This window comes from Aquarana catesbeiana, linkage group LG08 (assembly GCF_042186555.1).
Source record: "Aquarana catesbeiana isolate 2022-GZ linkage group LG08, ASM4218655v1, whole genome shotgun sequence".
NCBI lineage: Eukaryota > Metazoa > Chordata > Amphibia > Anura > Ranidae > Aquarana > Aquarana catesbeiana.
In genome coordinates, this window is record NC_133331.1 from 66,819,697 (window position 1) to 66,846,693 (window position 26,997).

The 26,997-nt window shown below is 40.8% G+C and overlaps 1 protein-coding gene across 1 annotated transcript in view; it reads right to left on the minus strand.

Annotated features, from left to right (window-relative positions):
- Positions 1–26,997, minus strand: part of SORCS3 (sortilin related VPS10 domain containing receptor 3) — a 988,335-nt gene that overhangs the window by 275,951 nt on the left and 685,387 nt on the right. The window contains exons 8-11 of the mRNA XM_073595927.1: positions 17,097–17,186; positions 8,318–8,497; positions 3,864–4,010; positions 3,229–3,331 (exon numbers count right to left, since the gene is read on the minus strand). Of these exons, the coding sequence (XP_073452028.1) occupies positions 3,229–3,331; positions 3,864–4,010; positions 8,318–8,497; positions 17,097–17,186 (520 nt within the window). The remainder of the gene's footprint in view (positions 1–3,228; positions 3,332–3,863; positions 4,011–8,317; positions 8,498–17,096; positions 17,187–26,997) is intronic.

Genomic DNA, 26,997 nt, shown 5'->3' on the forward strand with positions numbered 1-26,997 from the left:
ACATTGGGGGGTTATTTACTAAAGGCAACTCCACACAAGTGCAAACTACAAATGCAAAGTGCACTTGAAATTGCACTGAAAGTGTGCTTGGAAGTCGCTGTAGATTCGAGAGGGACATGCAAGGAAAATAAAAAACAGCATTTTAGCTTGCACATGATTGGATAATAAAATCAGCAGAGCTTCCCCTAATTTCAGATCTACCCCTCAGATTTACAGTGACTGCACTTCCAAGTGCACTTTCAGTGCAATTTAAAGTGCACTTGTAGTGCAAAGTGGATTTGCCTTTCGTAAATCAACCCCCCTTGGGGATGATTTACGAAAGGCAAATAGACTGTGCACTCTGCAAGTGGAGTTGCACCAGAGCTGAGTAAAGAAGGTAAAGATTCCCTTTGCAATGAATACCCAATCACATGTAAGGAAAATTTTAAAAAACAGCATTTTTGCTTGGACATGATTGGATGATGGAAGTCAGCAGAGCTTCTGCTCATTTACTAAGCTCTGGAGCATCTGCACTTGATAATGATTTCCCTTTTTTCTTTACAGGTAAGTTTTTCCTAAAAAACAGGGAATGTAGTAAGGTTATTTGTGTTTAAAAAACATGAGTTTTTTTCAAGGCAAAGTTAGAAAACCTGGAACCCCCCCCCCCCCCCCTTGGAAATGATGGGGTGGATTTACTACATGCAAATAGACCATGCACTTTTGTGCAGTGCAGTTGCTCCAGAGTTTAGTAAATAAGGCGAAGCTTTACTTTGCAAAGAAAACCCAATCACTTGCAAGGAATTTATTTTTGCTTGCACATGATTGGATGACGAAAGTCAGCAGAGCTCTCCCCCATTTGCTAGTCTCTGCAGCAACTACACTTTGCAAAGTACACAGTCTATTTGTCTTTAATAAACCAACCCCTCAGAGCAGTGCTCAGCAGCAAGCACCCACCAGTACCCCCCATAGAAATTGGCTTGCTATGGGGGACACTGGCCAAGGAGGAGGAGCCAGGTGTTTCGGGAGGGGACCTGAGAAGTAGAGGATCGGGGCAGCTCTGTGCAAAACTATTACACAGAGCAGGCAAGTATAACATGTTTGTTATTTTAATAACTTTTAATATCACTTTAAATTACTTTGCTTAGTGATTATATGCCAAAGTTAGGTTCTTTATATCATTCAAGGTTTGCATTGCCAAAACGATTTTGCTGGAACATGTTATTAGAACAGATAGTTCTTTTTCAGACTTTTAGGAATGCCTTGTTGTTGTTTTTAGCTGGAAAGCAGAAGAACGCAGTTGTGGCACCTCCAGCGATGAATGTGAATTGGCAGCAGGTGGCGGGGTGTGCTGGAAGGTCTACTGATGCAGCCTGCTGGGGGATTTATTGACACTGAGGGGGATTCTTTGTTGCTGGGAGGTCAATTTTTGCTGCTAAGGGGATCCATTGCTGCTGGTGGGGATCCATTGTTGCTGTTATGGGAATCTTATGTTGCTGGGGAGCCAATTGTTGCTAGGAGGGATCTACTGTTGAGGGAGGGGTCTATTGTTGCTGGCTGCTGGAGGGTCTATTGATGTTGGCTGCCGGAAGATCTATTGTTGCTGGTGGGGGTCCATTCTTTCTGGGGTGATCTATTGTTGCTGGGGCTATTGTGTTGCAGGGGACCTGTTATTGTTTGGAGATCTAATGTTGCTGTAGGGGGTCTATTGTTCTTTTTTTTCTTTTATCATTAACACATTCTATACAAATTACTTGATGCCACAAAATGATACTTGGTTCTGTATTTTCTAAAAGGGGCGGTACTGGGAGGCGGGTAGTGGCTAAAACCATGGGACGATGCTCAGAGGTGGGTAGGGGTCAGAGATAAAAGGTGACTTGGAAGGAGGGAGTGCCCGCACCTATTCTCTGAGAAAAAAAAGCCCTGGTCAACCTAATAACCCGTTCCAAGATAACACAAATAAATGTTTCTTGTGATTAAAGATATGCTGCTTGTGAAAACTCTTAAAGTGCATTTACACTTTTGCAGTCAAATTTGAGAAAACCTCACTATATGTTTGGTAACTTAATGTGACAATGTACCCGAGCAAGGTCCTTAAAGACATGGCTTGTGGAAGAACTCAAGTGGCCTACACAGAGCCCTAACCTTAACCCTACTGAACACATTTGGGATGAATTGGAACTCTGCACCATGTTTTCTTGTTCTGTTTTGGCTGTATGGGCAGAAATTTCCACAGACGCCCTCCAAAATCTTGTGGAAAGCTTTCCCAGAAGAATAAAGGTTGTTTTAGACCCAAATGGAGGCCAACTCCATATTATTGTCAATGGGTTTGAAGTGAGAAGTCCAACCCGCTCATATACAGTAGGTGTGATGGTCACTTGGTCAGGTGTTCATGAACTTTTAGCTATAGAGTGTTCTTCTGTATCACAACAGTTACTTGCTGCAACAATAAGCCAGGGAGCCATGACGTTGCTGGATAAAAATAATTGTGCAACAAATATTCCAACTACTTTACAGCGGAATCTCTCAAGTTTGCACATTCAGCTATTTAGAAATCTGCTGTAGGAAAAAATATTTTACCTTAATTTAGAGGGTTTCTTTGGGTGTGGGTTGAGTGTGCATGTATTTGGATTCTCATACTTTATTTAATTTTGTGTTCCTTGTAATTGCAATTTTTTTTTCATTTTTGTGTTATTTATGTACAGTTGTAAGCAGGTGCAGTCTATTTTCTCCATTGTAGGTGGTGCTCGACCGCAGCTGCATTGCAGTTGGAAGAAAAGTCAAGAGGAACATGGTTCCTCTATGGCAGAGGTATGCAATTAGCGGACCTCCAGCTGTTGCAAAACTACAAGTCCCATCATGCCCCTGCCTCTGGGTGTCATGCTTGTGGCTCTCAGAGTCTTGCTATGCCTCATGGGACTTGTAGCTCTGCAACAGCTGGAGGTCCGCTAATTGCATATCCCTGCTCTATAGTTTCCTGGATCACTGGGGCAGTTTTCAGATTGGATGCTGTATACCCATGTGACTGTGGCAGCCATCTTGGGTCAGGCAGAGCCCATTTATGGCCTTGGCTCCCAGGCTTGGCGCACATTTCGCATGTGGGTAGTGTAGAGACAGGTCACTCATCTTATAGGGACAGGGATTAATGCTAGGGAGAGGTTCTAACTAAGCGCATATAGGTGTGATGGTTACTTGGTCAGGTGGTAATGAACTTTTAGCTATAGACTGTTCTCCTGTATCAAAAATGGTTACCTGCAGCAACAATCAGCCAGGGAGCCGTGACCTTGCTGGATATACTACCAGAGTTATACGGGTTCTCAGACATCTGCAGGTTAAAGTGCAAGGAGCAGAATGGCTGTAAAGAAAAAGCAGGGGAAGCAAGTGAACCTAAAATTCAGTATGATACAAAATGTATGGCAAAGAAGATTGGACTTTCATAAGGCGCAAAGAAAATTATATATATAGATATCTATCTATATACAGATATCTCTCTCTCTCTCTCTCTCTCTCTCTATATATATATCTATATCTATATATATATATGTATATATATAGATATAGATATATAGATCTATATATAGATATAGATCTATATATCTATATACATATATAGGTATATCTATAGCTATATCTATAGATATATAGATATATATCTATACATCTATATAGATATCTATATATAGATATATATATATGATATATATATATATCTATATATATATATATATATATATATATATATATATATATATATATATATATATATATATATATATAGATAGATAGATAGATAGATAGATAGATAGATAGATAGATAGATAGATCTATATATAGAGAGAGAGGGAGAGAGAGAGAGAGAGAGAGAATTGTATTACTGTTTAACTGACCAGTAGACAATTGATGGGGTTCCCCTTCATATCCAAGTCAGGGGCCTGAATAAGGCGCCAGTCCCGCCCTTTGTTGTAAGTAATAAAGGTCTTCACGCGCTCATCAACTTTCTTATTGGCCAGGAATACGCCTTTTATCCCAGCTACCTAGGAAAAATGAATAGAAGCATTTTAGAGAAGTGAGTAACATTTTTGATTATTTTACAACGTGAATTATTTAACACACAATAGCAGCCACATCCAGCCGATTTAAGAACATGAAACACTGTGGGGTCTGTACCTAAAGGGTCAAAATCAATTGCTTGCTATTGTGTACTTCACTTTTTTCCTTACAGTTTTTTTTTTCCTTTCTTATTTTTCACCATTGCTTATACTTTGACATTACAGCTTTTTTTTCTAACAGTGACTGTATAAATTTATAAAAATGTGGGCGAACTTCAGCGCAAACAAAAGAAAAGTATTTATTTTACAGCATATAGAGCAATTTCATTTCAATAGTATTTATCAAAAAGAATTTTTTATTTGTTCTGAAGATAGCGTTTTAACTACTTGCCGACCAGCCGCCGTCATTGTACTGCAGCAGGTCGGCTCTTTCCCGCGAATCACCGTCATTGTACATCGGCCCGGGAACTCCAGTTTGTGGGCACGAGCGTGCGCCCACTGACCAGCAGCGGAGCCAATCAGTGGGTGGAGCGGACTCCTTGTCCACCGGCCACCCGCGATCGTTTCCCGCAGTGACAGAATGGGGATCTGCCTGTGTAAACAAGGCAAACCTTTTTTCTGACAGGGGAGATCCCACAGATCCTGCTTTTCAGGAAGACGGATCTGTGGGTTTCCCCAGGCAGCCCCCCCCCCCCCACATACAGTTAAAACACACCTGCAGAGAACACATTTGACCCCTTGATTGCCCTTGATGTTAACCCCTTCCCTGCCAGTGTTATTAGTACAGTAACAGTGCATATTTTTAGCACTGATTACTGTAATAATGTCACTGGTTCCCAAAAAAGTGTCAACAATGTCAGTCAGGTGTCCGATCTATCCGCCGCAATGTCACAGTCCCACTAAAAATCGCAGATTACCACCATTGCTAGTAAAAAAAAAATATATAATAACAAAAATATCTATAAAAAATCTATTCTATATTTTGTATAACTTTTGCTATAACTTATAGCTATAATGCTATAAAAAATCAATCAATATACGCTTATTGCGATTTTCTTTTTACCGAAAATATGTAGAAGAATATATATAGGGATAAAAAATTGAGGAAGACATTTGTTGTTTTATGTTTTGGGGGAGGATATTTATTATAGCAAAAAGTAAAAAATATAGCTTTTTTTTCAAAATTGTCGGTCTTTTTTTGTTTAAAGCGCAAAAAATAAAAACCGATGATCAAAGAAAGCTTTATTTGTGGGAAAAAAAGGACGTCAATTTTGTTTGGGTACAGTGTGGCACGACCGCGCAATTGTCAGTTAAAGCGACGCAGTGCCGTATCGCAAAAAATGGCCTGGTCATTAAAGTGGTTGTATACCCTTTTTTTATATTTTTACGTACAGGTAAGCCTATAATAAGGCTTACCTGTAGGTAAAATTAATATCTCCTAAACCTGGACGGTTGCTGCAGTTGCTGCCGCACCTTGCCAGAAAGAAGTCTCCTGCATGCATGCACGAGAGTGACGACATTGAGGCTCCGGCCACTCACAGCGCCGGAGCCGCGAACCCGGAAGACACGCCGAGGGGAAATCTCAGCTGCCGTCACCTCGTTCTAAGGTAAGTATTTCATAATGAGCTAGTATGCGGTGCATACTAGCTCATTATGTCTGGAAATACAGGGGATGATTTACGAAAACTGGAGAGTGCAAAATCTGGTGCAGCTCTGCATGTTAGTCAATCAGATTCTAACTTCTAACCTTTAGCTTGTTCAATTAAGCTTCAACAAACAACCTGGAAGCTGACTGGTTTCTATACAGAGCTTCACCAGATTTTGCACACTTAAATTTTAGTAAATCAACCCGTCAATTTCAATTTCACCATTGGCTAAAGACAATCTTGTCAATGGAACTAATTTCCTCCCCAAGGAAAAGGATTTTGCAACAAAATTACCAACTGCTTTTGCTCATTCAGCAACAGCACTCTTAGATCTGCTTTAGAAAAAACATTTTTTCACCTTCATTTAGATGGTTTCTTTGGGTGTGGGCTGAGTGTGCATGTATTTATATTATTGTACTTTATTTAATTTTGTGTTCTTTGAAAATTTAATTTTTTTTGTATTACTTATGTACAGCTAGGTGCAGTCTATATTCTCCACTGTAGGTGGCGCTCGACCGCAGCAGCATTTCAGTTGAAGGGGAAGTCAAGAGGAACATGTACTGTTTCATTGGGTCATTGGGGAAGCTATCCGATTGGATGCTGCTCTCCAATGTGACTATAGCAGCCATCTTGAGTCAGGCAGAGCCTATTTATGGCCTTGGCTCCCAGGCTTGGCACGCATTTTGCATGTGGTTAGTGTAGATACAGGTCACCCATCTGATAGGGACAGTGATGAATGGTAGGGAGAGATTCTAGACGAGTAGGGAATGGATAGTGACACTCCATCCTTCCTGGATACCTCCTCTTTTGGCCAGGCCGCATTCCGCCCCTCAAGAGAGATGCTGTTGAAGCATCTGAGATCTGCTCTACTACACATTACATTTCATTCTGTGAGTGTTCCCGGATGGGCGCCTTCCTGCCGGTCTTGTTGTGAATTGCCGGACTTTAACATTAATACAAATTATGTTCTCTACAACTGGACTCTGAGTATTTTCTGCCGCTGCACCATGCTGCACCTCCCCACACATTCAGTTTAATTTTTGTGTAATTGATCCTAGTTGTGTGCTGTTATTTATTTATTTAGATTTTTGGTTATTATTTTTAAATATTTTTTTACTATTTATTGTATTATCTATTTTTTCTAATAAAGAAAAAAAAACATAAAATGATGACGTTTATTAGCCACTTCCATGCCGGGCCAATTCTGGCATTCCTCTCCTACATGTAAAAATCATAATTTTTTTGCTACAAAATTACTCAGAACCCCCAAACATATATATCTATCTATATATCTATAGATATCTATATATATATATATATCTATATATATATATCTATAGATATATTTATATAAATATATATATATATTTTTAGCAGAGACCCTAGGGAATAAAATGCAATTTTTTATGTCACATGGTATTTACACAGCAATTTTTCCCAAGCAATTTTTTTAGAAAAAAAAAACTTTCATAAATAAAAAAAAAAACAAAACACAATATTTACCCCAATTTTTTTGTATAATGTGAAAGACGATGTTACACAGAGTAAATATATACCTAACATGTCACAATTTAAAATTGCGCACACTTGTGGAATGATGCCAAACTTTGGTACTTAAAAATCTCCAAAGGCTATGCTTTAAATATTTTTACAGGTTACCAGTTTAGAGTTACAGAGGGAGTCTGGTGTTAGAATTATTGCTCTCGCTCTAACATTCACGGCGTAACCTCACATATGTGTTATGAACGCAGTTTACATATGCAAACGCAACCTACATATGCGCTCACTTCTGCGTGTGAGCATGAGGGAATGGGGCACTTTCAATTTATTTATTTTTTATTCCTCATTTATTTTTATTTTTTTATTTTTTTACACTTCCCCTTTAATTTTTATTTTTGTATCACTTTTTTTACTATTACAGGGAATGTAAACATCCCTTGTAATAGGAATAGGGCATGACAGGTCCTCTTCTTGGAGAGATCTGGAGCCCATAATTCCCTCCTAGATCTCTCCTCTATGGTGGAAAGCCTGAGATAAAAAACAAAATCGATCTCAACATTTCCAGCAAAAAAAAGAAAACAGCCTCTGAGGGTCAAAGAGATGGCTGGGGACCATCTGGTCCACCAGCTCTATAGTAAACCCCATTAATGTCCCCTCCTGCCACCTGTAAAAGAAATCAAACAGCCGCTATGATGGCTTTTACTTTGCAGGGAATCACCAGATGAAAAAAAAGCTGCAGGCATCATTCAGATATATCCACTCAAAGCCCAGGACATCACATGACGTCCTATCGGTGAGAAGTGGTTAGAGAGCATTTTTGGCACAGTTCCATGAATTGAAGGAGCTTCGGTAATCCTCAGAGATTTATAAAGATCATTGCATCCAAAAAAAAATCCAAACTGCCTTAATATCATTTTCAAATTGACTCCACTTCATTTTGCCAAAGCTGGGAAGAATCTTTATATTTTAGCTGAAATTCGGGGGGGGGGGGGGATTCTTAATCTCATCCCTAGTAACTGGTTCTCACTCTCACCTGTTAGGTAGAACAGTCAAGCAAAACCAATCAATCCACAGCTTAATCATTTAGAAAATCTCCTTTATAATGTCACAAAATTAACAAGCGATGGCATGACCTTCAGCCAATACCTCATAAAGGTCGATGACGATATTTCCCTCCAGGCCCCGGCTGCTCTTGACATTCTCTAGTGCGAGGGTAAAGTAGACGCCTCGTGTATCTGAGATGTACAGGTTGTAAGTGTCATTTTGGTTCCACTCTTGGACGGCAGCAAACACCTGTTTCTCATCGGTGCTGATGATGTGCATGTCCTATGGATAAAGCATATGAGAGTTATTTGTTGAATGTATAGAACAATAAGAGTTACTAAAGGTGGTCAACTGACCTTTAAGACAGAATAGTGATGACAGTGTGCATCACTAACTTATCCTCGCTGGTCTGTACACGTGGTCATGTCCATGCTTTTGTAAGTGCAAGATATTTTTATAATATATTGCATGAGATAACAGTATACTATGTAAAATTGGTCAAATTAATATGAATTTCATTTGTATTTTTCCCTTTTTCTATGTATATAGGATTGTTCCACTTTTCTATCCCCTGAAGAAGACTTGGTATAAGTTGAAACGCTTTGGATTGATTTGATGAATATACAATTATTTTAATTTTTCATTAAGGTATTCCTGCTCCTTGTGGGGTTATCAGGACATATTTTATAGAATACAATGTGAATTGTCTAGATCAGCATTTTTGATTCATTGTTCAATAAAGATTTTGAAATGTTTTACATACATGTTCATATTGTGTGATTTCTATTGCTGCAACAAAGTCCCATGGGAGATATTTTTCCAATAGCCTATCTTAGCACCTAGGAGTCCATTGGATCAGCAGTGAGGGCCAGACGCCAGGAATGCCGGTAGCCCAGCACACAGCAGTCAGAAGGCCAGTGTTTGGCCTGGGACTCAGCTGGACCTGTACTATGACATGGCAGGGGGATGAGGATGAGGAAACGGAGAAGGACAGATTGCAGGCTGGTGGAAAGGACCGTGGAGCCAAGGCACAGTGATCAGAGGTTACAGACGGCAGCCAGGTAACAGCCCATAGAAGCATGGCCACAGTATACAAGCACTTTCATACATGCACAATTTCATTCTTAATATTTTTAAATTCTTAATTTTGTCATTCATACACTCAACCATATATTCTACTTTCAATTCAGAGAAGGAAAAGGGGAATTTGTGCTGGAGGTGGTTTTCTCATGGAGAGTGGAGAATTTGTATTGGGACTAGGGGCGATTTTAACCTGGAAAGGCACTGTTACTTACTTTTGACCTCTGCAGTCTGAACATTACCTTCTCCTGACCCCTGCAAACTGTACATTTCATACTCCTGCACTCTTTACATTATGAACTCCTGACCCATGCACTATTCAGATACATACTCCTGACCCCTACACTCTGTACATTTCATACTCTTGACTCCTGCACTCTATACATTACATACTTCTGACTCATATACTCTGTGCATTGCATACTCCTGACCCCCACAATCTGTACATTACATACTCCCAACTTCTACACTCTGTATATTACATACTACTAACCCTTACACTCTGTGCATTACATACTCTCGAAACCCTACAATCTGTACTTTACATACCCCTAACCTCTACACTCTGTGTGTTACTTACTCCTGACCCCTGCACTCTGTACATTATATTTACTATATTACCAAAAGTATTGGGACACCTTTACACGCCCATGAACTTTAATGGCATCCCAGTCTTAGTCCGTAGGGTTCAATATTGAGTTGGCCCACCCTCTGCAGCTATAACAGCTTCAACTCTTCTGGGAAGGCTGTCCACAAGATTTAGGAGTGTGTCTATGGGAATGTTTGACCATTCTTCCAGAAGCGCATTTGTGAGGTCAGGCACTGATGTTGGATAAGAAGGCCTGGCTCGCAGTCTCCGCTCAAATTCATCCCAATTCATATTCATATTGAATCCTACGGGCTAAGGCTGGGATGCCATTAAAGTTGTGCTTGTAAAAGCAGGTGTCACAATACTTTTGGTAATATTGTGTACTCCTGACCCCTACACTCTCTGTGTTATGCACTCCTGACTCAAAGCAGAATAGCTTTTTTTTAACTATACCTCTTTAAGCCACTTCCATTGTTAGTGCAATATGGTCACATCCAATATTCAGCACGACATTCTATGTACACCGACATTCCCCCAACTCCTTCCTCTGTCCCAACCCTACTGATGGTTACAATGAAAATTGTCTGTCAATGGGGTACACAAGTAAAACAAGGTTGGTAATCACTGATCTAGAGATCTGGACAAAAACTCAACAATGAGGACATATGTCCTGGGGACAACTACCTAAGAGGGTAAATCTCACTTTGGGAGATTTCCTTTAACTCGCTGTTGTATCTCTGAAAATGAAGGCAGATTTCCCTAATGATACAAAGACAGGGGTTTTAACTCTTCCCTACTCCATACTTAAAAAAAAATATTTGGTTATGCATGCACTATGTACAGTGCCTTGCCAAAGTATTCACCCCCTTGGCTTTTTACCTATTTTGTTACATTAGAGCCTTTAGTTCAATATTTTTTTTAATCGGAATGATATGTGATGGATCAGAACACAATAGTCTAAGTTGGTGAAGTAAAATTAGAAAAGTATATACATAAAACTATTTTTCAGAAATAAAAAACTGATAATTGTCATGTGCGTATATATTCACCCCCTTTGTTATGAAGCCCATAAAAAGCTCTGGTGCAACCAATTACCTTCAGAAGTCACATAATTAGTGAAATGATGTCCACCTGTGTGCAATCTAATGATCAGACATTCTGACAACAAAATCCTGGATTTATTTCCGACGGATGTTGGCTCAAACTTGTCTTGCATACACACGGTTACACAAATGTTGTCGGAAATTCCTAACGTCAAGAATGCGGTGACGTACACCACGTACGACAAGCCGAGAAAAGTTAAGTTCAATAGCCAGTGCGGCTCTTCTGCTTGATTTCGAGCATGCGTGGAATTTTGTGCATTGGAATTGTGTACACACGATCGGAATTTCCAACAACAGATTTTGTTGTCGGAAAATTTGAGAACCAGCTCCCAAATTATTGTCGTCGGAAATTCCGTCAACAAATGTCCAATGGAGCCTACACATGGTCGGAATTTCCGACAACAAGCTCACATCGAACATTTGTTGTCGGAAATTCCAACCGTGTGTACGCGGCATAAGTGTCACATGATCTGTCATTATATATACACACCTTTTTGAAAGGCCTTTTTGAAACACCTAAGCAAGAGGCACCACTAACCAAACACAGCCATAAAGACCAAGGAACTCTCCAAACAAGTAAGGGACAATGTTGTTGAGAAGTACAAGTCAGGGTTAGGTTATTAAAAAATATCCAAATCTTTGATGATCCCTAGGAGCACCATCAAATCTATCATAACCAATGAAAAGAACATGGCACAACAGCAAACCTGCCAAGAGACGGCCGCACACCAAATCTCACGGACTGGGCAAGGAGGGCATTACTCAGAGAGGCAGCACAGAGACCTAAGGTAACCCTGGAGGAGCTGCAGAGTTTCACAGCAGAGACTGGAGTATCTGTACATAGGATGACAATAAGCTGTATGCTCCATAGAGTTGGGCTTTATGGCAGAGTGGCCAAAAGAAAGCCATTACTTTCAGCAAAAAACAAAATGGCACGTTTTGAGTTTGCGAAAAGGCATGTGGGAGACTCCTAAAATGTATGGAGGAAGGTGCTCTGGTCTGATGAGACTAAAATTGAACTTTTTGGCCACCAAAGAAAACGCTATGTCTGGTGCAAACCCAACACATCACATCACCCAAAGAACACCATCCCCACAGTGAAACATGGTGGTGGCAGCATCATGCTGTGGGGATGTTTTTCAGCAGTCGGGACTGGGAAACTGGTCAGAGTTGAGGGAAAGATGGAGGGTGCTAAATACAGGGATATTCTTGAGCACCTTCCAGCAGGACCTTCCAGCAGGACAATGACCCCAAACACACTGCTAAAGCAACACTTGAGTGGTTTAAGGGGAAACATGTAAATGTGTTGGAATGGCCTAGTCAAAGCCCAGACCTCAATCCAATAGAAAATTTGTGGTTAGACTTAAAGATTGCTGTTTAGAAGCGCAAACCATCCAACTTGAAGGAGCTGGAGCAGTTTTGCAAGGAGGAATGGGCAAAAATCCCAATGGTAAGATGTGGCAAGCTCATAGAGACTTATCCAAAGCGACTTGGAGCTGTGATAGCCGCCAAAGGTGGCTCCACAAAGTATTGACTTTAGGGGGGTGAATAGTTATGCACATTGACTTTTTCTGTTATTTTGTCCTATTTGTTGTTTACTTCACAATAAAAAAAAAAAAAAAAATCTTCAAAGTTGTGGGCATGTTCTGTAAATTAAATGATGCAAATCCTCAAACAATCCATGTTAATTCCAGGTTGTGAGGCAACAAAACACAAAAAATGCCAAGGGGGGGGGGGGGGGGGGGGGTGAATACTTTTGCAAGGCATTGTATGTAAATTGCAATATAATACATTTTTGTTTTAGGGTTTAGATATGCTTTATATAAATTAAAGAAATAAATAATAATATTAATGATGTGATTTTTATTTAAACTTGAGCTTCTTTTTTTTCAATGACAGTGAAGCCTATTATTAGCAAAACCAGTGTAACTTGTAAAACAACTTTAATTGTTGCATTCTGAAATGAAAACATACATAAATAGATAAATAAATACATTTTGATAAATACATAAAAAATAACTAACTAAATAAAAACACATTGTTCATCTACATCAATTACTGTATAATGTTTTATATGAATAGGTAAATAAATAAACACATAAATAAATACATAAAAATAAAATAAATACAAATATTTTTCATCTACAGTAATTATTACAAAGTTAGCTCACCAAAAATACAATAGTAAGAAATGTCAGCATTTATTCAGCAATGTATGCTAAACTTATCTTGCATATAGAAGAATATTGCATACTAAAAAAAAATGCCTGAAAGCAACATAACTACACACTTAAAACTGCTGTACTGCATTTTTACGAGGAAATAAAGAACAAAAAGGGCCAGTGGCTGTTTTTAAAACCATCTTAATAAGACTGAATATTTTATTTTCTGATTTTATTTGTTTTCCTATTCTACTGTATGTACTTCCACATTTAGCTACATCCAGCATTATTTGCACTGTTAAGCAGTAGAAAGGAGGAGGGGCCTATAAAAAAGGGGTGTGTCCCAGTGATAAGCTGCATTTTGTTCAGTGGTCTATATTGGTGCCAATAGGAAACAGCCCAATGGTATCATTATTGTCACAGCATGAAAACAATCTCTTGTATGTTCTATAAAGATTTACACTTACCGGACACTTTATTAGGTACACCTGTTCAATTGCTTGGCAATAAAAACTGTCAATCACACGGCAGCAACTCAATGCATTTAGGCATCTAAATGTGATGATGACAACTTGCTGAAGCTCAAACCGAGCATCAGAATGGGGAAGAAAGAGCATTTAAGTGAGTTTGAACATGGCATGGTTGTTGGTGCCAGACAAGCTGGTCTGAGTATTTCAAAAACTGCTGATCTACTGGGATTTTCACACACAACCATCTCTCGGGTTTACAGAGAATGGTCTGTAAAAGAGAAAATATCCAGTGAGCGGCAGTAGTGAAAATGCCTTGTTGATGTCAGAGGAGAATGGGCAGACTGGTTCCAGATTATAGAAAGACAACAGTAACTCAAATAACCACTCGTTACAACCAAGGTATGCCATCTCTGAATACACAACACATCGAACCTTGAAGCAAATTGGCTACAGCAGCAGAAGGTGCCACTCCTGACAGCTAAGAACAGGAAACTGAGGCTACAATTCATATAGGTTCACCAAGATTGGACAATAGAAGATTGGAAAAACGTTGTCTGGTCAGATGAGTCTCAATTTCAGCTGCAACATTCAGATGGTAGGGTCAGAATTTGGCTTAAACAACATGAAAGCATGGATCCATCCTGCCTTGTATCAATGGTTCAGGTTGGTGGTGGTGTAATGGTGTGGGGTAAATTTTCTTGGCACACTTTGGGCCCCTTAGTACCAATTGAGCATCGTTTAAATCCCACGGCCTACCTGAGTATTGTTGCTGACCATGTCCATTCTTTTATGACTACAGTGTACCCATCTTCTGATGGCCACTTCCAGCAGGATAATGCTCCATGTCACAAAGCTCCAATCACCTCACCACTGGTTTCTTGAACATGACAATGAGGTCACTGTACTCCAATGGCCTCCACAGTCACCAGATCTCAATCCAATGGAGCACCTTTGGAATGTGGTGGAATGGGAGATTTGCATCATGGATGTGCAGCCGATAAATCTGCAGCAACTGTGTGATGTTATCATGTCATTAAGGACCAAAATCTCTGAGGAATGTTTCCAAAACCTTGTTGAATCTATACTGTACCATGAAGAATGAAAGCAGTTCTGAAGGCAAATGGGTGTCCAACCCGGTACTAGCAAGGTGTACCTAATAAAGTGGCCGGTGAGTGTATATAAAAATATGTCGGATTTCTTACAGAGGTCGTGTTTTAAAAGAACGTCAGGCAATCATTAGAGAAGCATTAGCTGGAGATCATTCAAAATTTATTGAAGGTTAGGTTGACCTGAACTGAACCTCCTTCAGTTGTTTTTGCATACCCATTCATTTCTATGAGGAGAGGAGAAGTGCCTTGACACTGGCCCTTAAAGCTGATATTTAATTTGCTTATGCTTTTCCTCCCCTAGTTCCTCCCAGCCCCCTCATCAACATATAATGACATGTTTAAATAAAGCCTGTTTTCATTACATACCTTATTTTATTTGATGACAGGATCTTTGTGCTTCTCTATGCAATGCAGACAGATCCTGGCTGGTGGGAGAGGCTGGCAGGGTGCTGTACATAGCATCCTTCTTCAGTACTCCAGAGCCCACAGCCCTGATGTAATACGTAGGCTGGCTGATATGTCCTGCTTTAATGTCAGGACAGGTGAATAGTTAGAAGTGCGTCTCCAGTGACCATTCTGGCTGGTTCAAACACTGCCAGCCAGCGGACACTCTTAGCAGCTGTACCCAGCCGCCACTGCAACAGAGGGAGTGCAATGTTTGGACGAGCCAAAGCAGCCAGTGGGGGCGCACTTCTAACAAATGGCCCATTCTTTCACAGAGGGGGGTCATCTACTAAGGAGTCTTTTTGGACAGACAAACGTAGAAGGGGAAAGGAGAAACTATTTGAGCAGCAGAGGAGTGAACTCCTGCCAAAAATAAGATAAAAAGGAATAGCCCACTAAAAATGGAATTGTTGTGACTGGGCATCATATGACGTCCTTCACAATAGTGCAGTGTGTGCAGGGTGTGCAGGGTGTGCAGGGTGTGCAGTGTGTGCAGGGTGTGCAGGGTGTCACTCGAACACACCGAATCTCTGATCACAGTAAAGAGCCGAACATGTAGGCAGATCACAGTTTAACTAGGAAGTGCTGGTTATCGGCATTCCTCTTCTTATGCTGACAGCACATGAGTAGAGGAGAGCCGATAAGCGACTTTCCTGATGGGGTCTGTGCTGATAATCAGTGCAATGATTAGCAATGCAGCCCAATCAGCAATGCCCACCAGTTTCCACCAGTGATGCCCACCAGTGCCAACCCGTGATGCCCACCAGTGCCCATCAGTGCTGCCTGTCAGTGCCTCCTTAGCAGTGCCGCCTATCAGTGCCCTTCAGTGCCACCTATCAGTGCCCATAAGGGCAGTACCCATCAGTGAAGCAAATTGCACCATTACAACAACAACTATTTATTACTAATTATAGATGAACCTCTAGCTCCTGAAGAAGCATTCTACAACGTGAAACATGTTGAGCATATAGAGAGCATTCAAAGTGGACCACTATACCTGCAATTCAACCCAACTCCAGTCCTACATTCATGACCACTACCTCTTGGGGAAGGTTCTTTTCCTTGTTTAATTGAATGTTGGACTATATGTACTATGGGCAAGAGCTCTTAATGTTAAATGCAGGGTAGGATCCACCTGGTATATGTAATAAGGTTGTTACATGTATGTTGTATTGTTTTTAAACCAATATGTCTTTTTGTAAAAATTAATACAATTTAAAAACCATTTTTATGTTTTCATAGTTTAAATACCCATGTGCCCCTAAAGTCCCACCTCCTTAGTCTCCAATTTGTTGTGATCATTGTAAGCACCCCTGCCAGAAAGGCAAAAAAAAAAAGAAAACGAATGCAGCCTTCACATCTAAGAATTGGTAAGCTGAAAAATAATTAATAAATGTTTTCTTGTGGGTTTAATGCCACTTTTACTGTGCCTTCCCATTGATTCCAGTGCTTTTTGCCCAATGAACACATTTTGCCAAAATGCTTTTTGACAACGCTGAAACTCGATATTTTGCTCATCCCCATTGATACGTAAGCTTGCACAACTGTAACAAATTGGTGATTACTTTTAATAAATCAAAATGTGAATGGTTCTAGAAGAAGAATGGCCGTCTTATTAAAAAGTAGGTTCTGTTCAATTACTAAACCCAACCATTTACCACTTTTTCTTTGCCAACTCTATTTGCAGCAGGAATCAGTCTAGTATGTCTCATGTGTAGTTATTAAGCACTTTTGTACTTTTTATTTTTAATCTTGAAGGAAGTTTAGAAAAAAGTAGGATTCCTTGTCCTCACAGCAGCCGCAACCATTAAAATACCACCAGTCGTTCTGGTTGGCGGAGAGAACGGTTAGCAAGGAGTTATATAACAAGAGCAACAATCATGTACAAAGACAACAATAAAGGGCTACAAAGATGTAACAATACCTTTGGGAGAGAATATTTCGGTAGTTTAATCTGTGCGAAAGCCTCTCGTTTGTAGGAGACATAGTAACTCGCTCTACCGCCAGATGTCGCCTGAAAGAAAAAAAAAGCAAAATGGTCAAATAAATATTCAAAATAAATAATTTCCAAAAAATCATTAGTGTTAAAAATATAATCTAAATTACAGTTAGGTCTATTATTACCAAGGACAAATGAAGATAATTCGATTTTTGGAAGACAATTAGATTTTCGGAGGAGCTCTGTACATTGTTTGTGAAAATGGTTGCAAAGAAGGAACATTTGACTTTTTTTGGAAATTTTCGAAGATCGATAATAACTGAAAATTGGAATGGAAAGATCGATTTTAACTTAAAAAAATATATTTTAGGCTAACACTTTATTGGTATTAGCTTTGAACTGACTGTGAAGACTGGTTAGAAACTCTTTGAGGCTGGGTTCACACTACAGTGCTTTGCAAAAGTATTCACCCCCCTTGGCTTTTTACCTATTTTGTTACATTACAGCCTTTAGTTCAATATTTTTTTAATCTGAATTATATGTGATGGATCAGAACACAATACGTCTAAGTTTGTGAAGTAAAATTAGAAAAATGTATACATAAAACTGTTTTTCAGAAATAAAAAATGGATAATTGGCATGTGCGTATATATTCACCCCCTTTGTTATGAAACCCATAAAAAGCTCTGGTGCAACCAATTACCTTCAGAAGTCACATAATTAGTGAAATGATGTCCACCTGTGTGCAATCTAAGTGTCACATGATCTGTCATTACATATACACACACCTTTTTTAAAGGCCCCAGAGGCTGCAACACCTAAGCAAGAGGCACCACTAACCAAACACTGCCATGAAGACCAAGGAACTCTCCAAACAAGTAAGGGACAATGTTTTTGAGAAGTACAAGTCAGGGTTAGGTTATAAAAAAATATCCAAATCTTCCTAGGAGCACCATCAAATCTATCATAACCAATTGGAAAGAACATGGCACAACAGCAAACCTGCCAAGAAATGGCCACACACCAAAACTCAAAGACCGGGCAAGGAAGGCATTAATCAGAGAGGCAGCACAGAGACCTAAGGTAACCCTGGAGGAGCTGCAGAGTTCCACAGCAGAGACTGGAGTATCTGTACATAGGATGACAATAAGCTGTACACTCCATAGAGTTGGGCTTTATGGCAGAGTGGCCAGAAGAAAGCCATTACTTTCAGCAAAAAACAAAATGTCACATCGTTTCCAGCTGGAGGAGTGCAGCAAACATTGAGACTGAGCCCAGGGGTGGCTCCAAAGCGTATTTGGACTCAGGGTAGCAGCTGAGTCACACTCTCTGAAGTGAGCACATTAGCTTAAGGGGGTCACGAAGGTGCACCGAAGCATGTTTTGCAGCACTCAGGATATCTTCGGCATGATGTTGGATTGTTGTCACAGCTGGTGGGACGGGAGGCCAGGTAAGAGCGGCGGAAGGCGGCGGGAGGGGGGATGTTATCTCCTCCGGGATAACAACCGAGGGGCTTTTAGCAGCTGCGGGCATCATCCCAGTATAAACCCCTAAAGCCGAGGCCACATATATGCATACGCTTGGCGGCAAGGGGATAATAAGAATTTATTTTGCAGGGGACTATTTTCATGATTTAAGGGGGGGTGACAGTATGCCTAACCAATTAACCTTAAAGTGATTGTAAAGTCTTGTTTTTTGTCCTATAAAAATAATAAACATGTTATACTTACCTGCTCTGTTGCAGTTGGATTTGCACGAAGCAGCCCAGATCCTCCTCTTCTAGGGTCGCTCTTCTGTGACACTGGCCCCTCCCTCCTGTTGAGCGCCCCCACAACAAGCAGCTTGCTATGGGGGCACCCGAGCTCCCTGTGTCCATTCCGACACGGAGCCCCAAGCCAATGGCACCACTGCTGTGTCTCAACCAATCAGGAAGAAGGATATTGGATGGCTGAGACACTCATGGACATTGCTGCACAGAGAGGGACCTCAGGTAAGTGTTAGGGGGGCTTCTGCACACAGAAGGATTTTTATCTTAATGCATAGAATGCATTAAGATAAAAAAGACTTCTGCCTTTACAACTACTTTAAAGGCTCCATGTACACTGGGCTTAAAAAATGCCAGTTCCCTTCGCAGGAAAAAAAACACTCATACAGAGCCTTAACTTAACCACTTCACGCAAATCACCATACCTGTACGTTGGTACTTTGATGCTAAATACCGTTGTTATGGAAGCAGATAGCTGCCATAACCCCGGCATTTTCAGGAATAGTATGCATTTCTATTTACGATAAAAGTGGTCTCTGCGACGGATTCAACACAAGATCACTATTATCGGTGGCGGGAGAGGTCCCTCCCGCCGCGATCCAAGCCATCAGTAGCGGCGGAGCCGATCGGTTCCTCTCCCCTCACTGCCTGGATGCCGAGTGAAGGAAGGATGGCCCCGCTTGGCTCCATTGCATTGGAGGATGGAAGTGACGTCAAATGTCACTTCTGCCCATTGCTCTTAAAGGGGAATTTTTTTTTTTTAATTACATTTAATTATTATTTTTTATTTTTTTATTGCATTTTAGTGGAAATTTGAGATCTGAGGTCTTTTTGACATTTAAGAGGTCCTGTCATGCTTTTTTTTGTATTACAAGGGATGTTTACATTCCTTATAATGGGAATAAAAGTGACTATCATTTTTTTTTTTAAAGGACAGGGTAAAAATAAAAAGTAAAAGGTAAAATAAATAAGAAAAAAAAGAAATACATTTTTAAAGCACCCAGTCCCGCTGAGCTCTTGCGCAGAAGCAAACGCATACGTAAGTCGTGCCCGCATATGAAAACAGTGTTCAAACCACACATGTGAGGTATCGCCGCGATTGTTAGAGCGAGAGCAATAATTCTCTCATCTCCTCTAACTCAAAACTGGTAACCTGTAGAAATTTTTAAAATGTTGCCAATGGAGATTTTTAAGTGCCAAAGTTTGTCGCCATTCCACAAGCGCAATTTTTTTTTTATTTTTTAACTAAAAAAAGTGTATTTTTTCCCCAAAAATTGCGCTTGTAAGATCGCTGCGCAAATACAGTGTGACAAAGTATTGCAATCACCGCCATTTTATGCTCTAGGGTGACTGATAAAAAATATATATATAATGTTTGGGGGTTCTAAGTAATTTTCTAGCAAAAAAACCCTGATTTTGCCTTGTTAACAACAAGTTTAAAAAAGAGTCTTGGACCTTAAGTGGTTAAACAGTATATATGCATGTGCGGACAACACCCCCCCACACATGCATGTTAATGTTTTCTTATATCTTACATGTATTTATGTATTTCTAATAGCGTCCTATATACATATACACTTCCTGAAGAAGCCAGGGGGCGAAACATGTAAAAGTTGTATAAATGATTCTGTCCATATTAATGCCATCACAATGTGTACAATGGCTGTTACCAGGAACTTTTTTTTATTTTTTTAAATGCATTTTAATTATTTGTAATACAAATTGTGGAATTTTAACTGTCTATTTTGGTTGGTTTAAGCACCCTAAAAATCCCATTCCTACCCTTTGTTGAATTTTTCTATGTTTATGTGAAAGCAGAGGTCTCTCAGCATAGGCACAACACACACCCTGCTGAGCCCCTGCTATATTCTATCAGCATGGAGCATGAGCTTTGCTAATTGCAGAGCTGTAAGTCTGATTCAGTAGAGGCATTGTTGGATCTCCTCAGAGAGACCAGTTCTTACAAACAGGGAGAAAGTATTGTTTTTGTACATTTTTTTTGCACCTAAAGAGTAGAGTTGGGAATTCCCCTCCTGCATCATATTAGAAAAAGGAAAACATGGTTCCCAGACCATAAGATCACCAACAAAAACAGAGAGAAGTGGCTGGTGCTCTACAGAAATGCATGGATGGAGAACTGGGCGGCACAGTGGTGTAGTGGGTAGCACTCTCACCTAGCAGTAAGAAGGGTCGCTGGTTCAGATCCCGACCATGACACTACCTGCCTGGAGTTTGCATGTTCTCCCTGTGTCTGCGTGGGTTTCCTCCGGGTTCTCCGGTTTCCTCCCACACTCCAAAGACATGCTGGTAGGTTAATTGGATCATGTCTAAATTGGCCCTAGTATGTATGAATGTGAGTTAGGGACCTTAGATTGTAAGCTCCTTGAGGGTGTAGGGACTGATGTGAATGTATAATGTATATGTAAAGCGCTGCGTAAATTGACGGCGCTATATAAGTACCTAAAATAAATAACAAATAAATAAATAAATAAGTATTCCAAACCAGAAGTCCTACAAAAGTCCTATTGAAGTCAAAGGGAATCCAAACCAGGCTCCAAAAAAGTGTGAAGTACAGAACTGAAAATGATGCAATGGCATGCAGAATACAGTCTTTTAGGAAGTTCCTGGCAGTCCTGCTGGACCCAAAAATCAACCTTTATCTCTTTTTTTTTTTTAATTACCAGATAATATGATAAAAGGGTGGGATGTGGTAGCATCAACTATTCTTTTGGTAAATATTTTGATAATTATTTCAAAGCTTAGCATTCAACTTTCCTCCTGTTAGTCTGGGGTCATGTCCCCCAGTTCTTAATCTGGCTTTTTACCGAAAATACTGCCCACATAAACCTTATTCACCCCCTTCATTTAGTTAAAGGTTTTGATCATCATTTGCTTGTGCTGAGGAACCATGCTGGACTGACTGGATCAGTCACTAGTCGTATGTATGTGATTGTGTGTCTGAGTAAGGAAATGTCCCTCCAGTAGGTCCCTGCCCGATGGTGGATACTGGCCGTGAACCCTCTTAGAGCTTGGGCTGCTGCCTTTCTGGTACAGCTTTAAGGACCTTTCCACATGTAGGCTTGGATTAAAAAGAAAGAAGGTGGACTCAATGTCCAAAAGAATGCAAGTTCAATAGTAAATTAAGAGGCGTTTATTGAGAATAGCAGCAAGTATATCAAGACAATGTGTTTTGGGAGAAAATGTCCCTCCCTTCTTCAGGGCTGTTGCTGCATGCTATTAAATGGGAATGATTCCCACGCCAGTTATATGTTTGTGAAGTTTCGGCAGTTAACCTGACAGTGACAGTTGAGGTTCAAGGAGCAGAAAATCACACAGGGAGAAAGGATGGCTCTCTGTGGCATGCTGGTCTCTCCACAGAGGTCTGACACATGCCCTGCTAATTCAAGTCCTATTAGCAGGGAGCATGAGCTTGCTAATTGCAGACCTATAAGTCTGACTCAGCAGGGAGGAGTGTTGGATCTTGGCAGGGAGCAAGGATACTTCTCTGCAGCATGCTGGCAGGGGAAAGGCTTCTTTTTCTCAGGCTGGGGCTGCTTTCTAAAGACCACAAGCTGTAAGACGTTGCCCACTTTTGGTTTTTATCCAGCTAGAGATGTATTTATCTAACTTAAACCAATATAATTTTTTTTTCAATAAAATCAAAACATATGGTTGGGGATTTCATCCTGCAATAACATGCTTGGATAGCAACCTCTGAAAAGATTTAGGGAGATTTTCAGCTCTCCAGAAATAGATTCCCGCCTGCCCTTTCCAGTAGCGCTTTTATATTGCGTTAAAGGTTTAAATGCTTTGTTGTAAAACTGACATTTTTGCAGAAATGGCAAAAATAAGGAACCGAGATTACAAGTGGCAACAAAACTGGTCATTTTAGAGTCCTGGAGTTGAGAGGTAGCCATCGGTCAAGCCCGACTGTAGCTCTAAGGTTTGATTATTAGGCTGTATATAGAAGAAATTCGGTAGTTGGGTGACATGTACTGATAGATAGGTAAATATCAAGGAACATCTGTTCTGTGACATCGCTGCCGCAATCCAATTCCATTAAAAGGAAAACACGCTTTAGGGAGAAAATAGGTATTATCTATGATATTGACAGAAGAGAAAGAGGAATCATAACACCTGCTATAATGAGGAAAAGAGCTACTCCGAGGATCTGGCTGAGTTTCAAAGCTCTGATGAATAGCACGTATTGCTTTTTTTAGATGGGCGCCCGCGGGTCCTTCGCAATACAGACACTGTGCGTGATACTGACGGAGACTTGGGCGTTGGGTGGGAATTTAAAGGGTCATGCTGGCCAAGCCTGAAATTGAAGCCTTAAAGGGTTACACCTTTTTCAAAAAATTTTAAATTGAACTAACACCTCACATCCTCCCCACCCCCCTGGTCCTAGCTGTACTTACTTTGGTGGGCATGCAGCCGGTGTAGCAGTCTGGGGATTTGAAATCCCCACTCATCTTCCCCTTTTTTCTATAGAGTATCTGGGAAAGATCAGGACGATTATGATTGCTCAGCACCGTACGTGACTACTTTGACCAATTGGAATTGCTCTGATCTGTCCCAGGAACCCTACAAAAAGAGGGGGAAAAAGAGCGGGGATTTCAATTCCATGGACAGCTAAACACACTGCGTTGACAGTGACAGCTCATCACCCAAGGAGGAAAGTGCAGGGGGGACAAGGGGGGTGGAAAGAGTGTAGAGTGTTAGTTCGCCTATTTTCTGAAAAGGTGAATTTACACTTTAAAGTGTTTGTTAAGGTTCACATTTCGTTTTTTAAATAACAAAAATGTTATAATAATGGTTTTGCACAGAGCAGCCCCAGTCCCCCTCTTCTAGGATATCCTACCAGTGCTCCTGGCCATTCCGTCCTGCTGAGTGCCCCAGAGCAAGCTGCCTGCTCTAGGGCCCTAATGCGTGTTTGCTTTCGAGCCGCCTCTGTGTGTCTATGAGACGCACAGAGTGTGGCTCTGCTTCACCCCCCACTCCCTCTTCACTGACTGTGTTTGACAGCAGTGAGAGCCATTTGCCAGTGTCTCAGCCAATGAGGAGGGAGAGACCCAGTAGAGTTCTTGCGCTTGTGCACATCGCTGGATCAGGCTCAGGTGAGTATAAGGGGGGCTAAGGGGGCTGAGGGGGGAACTGTACACTGAAGGTTCTTTAGGTTCATGCATAGACTGGATAAAGGTAAAAAACCTTCAGCCTTTAGAACCATTTTAAAATGTATCTATAGGCCAAAGTTTAGTTTTGGATAGATTGGGGAAAGGTTATTTTTCCAATGGGTAGATTTCCCTTTACTTCACGTGTTGAAGACCCAACAACAGGAAGGTAAAGGAAATCTCTCTAAAGGGAAAGGAAATACACTCTTAGACAGGTGTCTTCAATAGAGGCTTCCCATGCCAATTGTCGACAGGGCAAATAGTAAGGCTTATTCTTCTCGAGTGAGTTGATACTGAAACTTGGATGGCATTAGATTTGGCCTGAATTTTACAAATTTGAATGTACCAACCCTAGTCTGAATTGTAGTGTTATTCTTAGAGATTTGGGCCCTAAAAGGCTTCTAATAGAAAGGGACCAAAGGCTGCTCCATAGGCTGAAAAAATACAAGGAGTCAAGAGACAGGCAATAAAAATGTTGAAAGGTCTGGGGGATAAAACATAGGAGAGGGTGCAGGAAGTAGTATGTACAGTTTTGTGGAAAGAAGGGAAAGGGTGGACATGATCAAAACTTTTATCTACATCATGAAGGGGGTGAATAAAGTTCAGGTGGGCAGTATTTCCAATATGAAGCCAAGATCAAGAACATGGGGACGGGACATGACCTCAGACTATCAGGAGGAAAGTTAAATGCTAAGCTTCAAAAGCATTATTTTACCGTAAGCATTGTTGTTTTTTGGTGCTCCCACATTCCACCCTTCTATCCTATTATCTGGTATATTTTTTAAAGAAAGTGATAAAGGTTGTTTTTTGGGCCCATCAGGGCTGCGGGGAGCTTCCCAAATGACTGTATTCTGTACGTCATTGCATAATGTTCTGTTCTATGATTCACATTTTCTTGGAGCTTGGTTTGGATTCACATTCACTTCAATAGAACTTCAGCAGAACCTCTGGTTCAGAATACTTGGTTGAGTCCTCCATCCAGGCATTTCTACAGACAATCAGCCACCTCTATAGAAATGTTTTGGTTGATAATGTAATGGTCTGGGAACCATGTTTTTCTTATATATTTATAATGCAGGAGGGGAACTTCCAACTCTACTCTAGAGGATTTTATCTCACAAGCTTGCACAATGATGAAAAGATCACAGAATTTCTTGTTACAAAACTTGATTATACAGTACACGTCCTCCCAATTTAGATTTCTCATTTTAAAAAATGTAGAAAGGGCATTGGGTAGCCTACTCAAAATTTACTGGTCAGAAGCAGAGAAGGTTTTTTCCACAACTAAACCTGAGTTTAACTTTATAAAGACTATGAGCAAATTAGTGAGTTGTACCAAATTGTGGACAGATTCCTGGATATCTACAAGATTTACCCCACTCACCTAATGGATCCATGTTGCCTCTTTATTGTAGACTAGGGATGAGCTTCGTGTTCGAGTCGAACCCATGTTCGACTCGAACATCGGCTGTTCGATCGTTCGCCGAATTGCGAACGTTATGGGCCGTTCGCGCTAAATTCGTGTGGCGCGTCACGGCCCATAATTCACTGCGGCATCGCAGTGCATTGCTGGCTGATGATTGGCCAAGCATGCACTATGACCCGCATGCTTGGCCAATCACAGCGCTGTCAGTAGAGAGAGCTGTAATTGGCCAAAGCCAGGGTGGCTTTGGCCAATTATGGCTCAGGGGATTTAGTACACACCCCACACTATATAAGGCCGCCTGCACGGCGGCCCTGTGTAGTGTGTGTTCCGGTGTGCTGAGAGATAGAGAGAGAGAGAGACAGTGTCATTTGATTTGAGTTAGATAGATTAGGCAGAACAGTCAGTCAGTTAGCTGCACTTACAGTGTATTGTGTATATATATGCATCCCAGGTGTTGCATATATATATATACACTGTATTCAGTTTAGCTAGATCCGTTCCTGTTATCTTCTATCTAGACTATTTACATTTAATGCAGTGCGTCCTGCTCACAGTGTTCAGCTAGATCCGTTCCTGCTATTTACATTTAGTGCAGTGCGTCCTGCTCACAGTGTTCAGCTAGATCCGTTCCTGTTATCTTCTAGACTATTTACATTTAGTGCAGTGCGTCCTGCTCACAGTGTTCAGCTAGATCCGTTCCTGCAATTTACATTTAGTGCAGTGCGTCCTGCTCACAGTGTTCAGCTAGATCCGTTCCTGCTATTTACATTTAGTGCAGTGCGTCCTGCTCACAGTGTTCAGCTAGATCCGTTCCTGCTATTTACATTTAGTGCAGTGCGTCCTGCTCACAGTGTTCAGCTAGATCCGTTCCTGCTATTTACATTTAGTGCAGTGCGTCCTGCTCACAGTGTTCAGCTAGATCCGTTCCTGTTATCTTCTAGACTATTTACATTTAGTGCAGTGCGTCCTGCTCACAGTGTTCAGCTAGATCCGTTCCTGCAATTTACATTTAGTGCAGTGCGTCCTGCTCACAGTGTTCAGCTAGATCCGTTCCTGCTATTTACATTTAGTGCAGTGCGTCCTGCTCACAGTGTTCAGCTAGATCCGTTCCTGCTATTTACATTTAGTGCAGTGCGTCCTGCTCACAGTGTTCAGCTAGATCCGTTCCTGCTATTTACATTTAGTGCAGTGCGTCCTGCTCACAGTGTTCAGCTAGATCCGTTCCTGCTATTTACATTTAGTGCAGTGCGTCCTGCGCACAGTGTTCAGCTAGAGCCGTTCCTGCTATTTACATTTAGTGCAGTGCGTCCTGCTCACAGTGTTCAGCTAGATCCGTTCCTGTTATCTTCCTACTGACAGGCAGGCTTGTCTGGTTACAGTATATAAAGTTACCTGAAGAAAATTACAGGTGTTCTATTTGATCCTATTAGTACCACGGTCAGGCAGCTAGACTATTTACATTTAGTACAGTGCGTCCTGCTCACAGTGTACAGCTAGATCCGTTCCTGTTATCTTCCTACTGAC